Source organism: Ursus arctos, unplaced genomic scaffold (genome assembly GCF_023065955.2).
Source record: "Ursus arctos isolate Adak ecotype North America unplaced genomic scaffold, UrsArc2.0 scaffold_5, whole genome shotgun sequence".
NCBI lineage: Eukaryota > Metazoa > Chordata > Mammalia > Carnivora > Ursidae > Ursus > Ursus arctos.
This window is the reverse complement of record NW_026623067.1, coordinates 9,599,932-9,601,549: the sequence shown is the minus strand read 5'-3', so window position 1 is coordinate 9,601,549 and position 1,618 is coordinate 9,599,932. Positions and strand designations below refer to the sequence as shown.

The window sequence follows — 1,618 nt, the reverse complement described above, 5'->3', positions numbered from 1 at the left end:
ATTATACCACATTCAAAGTCAGGTATTCTAAAGTTAAGTACTCATACTTAACGACCAGTGATATAACTGAAATTCACTGGGGATAAAATGGTAATCTATGATTATCTCCAAACCCAATCTACTTTACCTATAATTTTGCATGATATTATACCAAATTAAGCTATGTTAAAATTGAACAAAAGTGGAAAAGAAGTCCAATTAGAAGGAAATGGATGTTGAATAGAGTCAACATTCAAATATATTTAATGAAGTTACACTAACTTTCCTTTCCTCAATAGTTTCCGAAGTCCCCTGGATACCTCTTTATTGCGGAGACTGTAGATGAGAGGGTTCAGCATGGGGGTGAGGACGGTGTAGAAGACAGATACTATCTTGTCCTGGTCTGGTGTATGGTTAGAAGCTGGTCTCATGTACATGAACATGGCTGCACCATAGTAGAGTCTGACCACAGACAGGTGGGAGGAGCAGGTGGTGAAGGCTTTGCGGCGACTTTCTGTAGAGCTCATGCAGATAACAGCTTGAAGGACATATGAATAGGAAATAATGATCACGGAGACTGGTAATATTAGCATCACCACACAGCAGATGAAGAGCAGTCTCTCAAAAGCAGAGGTGTCTGTGCAAGATAGAGGGAAAAGGGCAGCAACATCACAGAAAAAGTGATGAATTTCCAGAGAGCTGCAATAAGAGAGTGACAGGGCTGCTACAAGTACAATAATGCCATCAAGAAAGCCCAAGATCCAGGAAGCAACAGTCATGAGGGCACAGAGTTTCTGATTCATGAGGATGGTGTATCGAAGTGGGTGGCATATAGCCACATAACGGTCATAGGCCATGACAGCCAACAGGAAACATTCAGCTCCAAGCAGGGACACACAGAAGAATATCTGGGCTCCACAACCTGCCAGCGATATTGACTTGCTGCCAGAGAAGTAGTTGAAGGCCATCTTGGGTACAGTAGTACAGATGAGCATTAGGTCCATGAGGGAGAGTTGGCTGAGGAGGAAGTACATAGAGATGTGGAGATGGGTGTCCAGGTAGATGAGGAGAACCATAGCAGTGTTTCCCAAGAATGCCACTGAAAAGATGCCCATGACCAGGGAGAACAGGAAGATGTGGGTGGGGCTGTAATTGAAGATTCCTAGCAGGATGAAGTCAGAGCTGAATGTCTGGTTTCTCCACATCATTCTAGATAATTTGCCTTATCTGGAATTTCCAGAGAAGACCCAAGCTTATTTATTAGCTTGATTTTCAAATGAATACTGTGGCAACGCCTTCAAGTGTGTGGTGTACTAGACACATAAGTACGACCTTGTCACCAAACTTCAGTTAATTCCCTTTTAGTTACAAAAAATTATGTGACTCGATCCAGTGCTTTCTAGATGTTTCCTCGTTTAAACTCTACAAAGAAAAACTTTTATTTATTTTACTGAAAGAAAACTGAAGTCTATAAAAGTTTCTGACTTACCCACAGTTGCAGGTCAATAGAGAACCTAGTAGAAAAAGAGGTATCATGTATCTTTTGGTGATTTTATGAGTGCACCTGATCACAGAAAATTCCCTTCTCACCATTATATAGTTTTGTCCTCTCATGTCTCTACCTTGTGTTCTCAATAAC

At 41.3% G+C, this 1,618-nt stretch overlaps 1 protein-coding gene across 1 annotated transcript; it reads right to left on the bottom strand.

Annotated features, from left to right (window-relative positions):
* Positions 1 to 251: 251 nt before the first annotated feature.
* Positions 252 to 1,187, bottom strand: LOC113261444 (olfactory receptor 2M4-like). Its single transcript, XM_026507568.3, has one exon. It carries the CDS (start codon positions 1,185 to 1,187, stop codon positions 252 to 254), a length of 936 nt encoding a protein of 311 aa, XP_026363353.2.
* Positions 1,188 to 1,618: the final 431 nt, after the last annotated feature.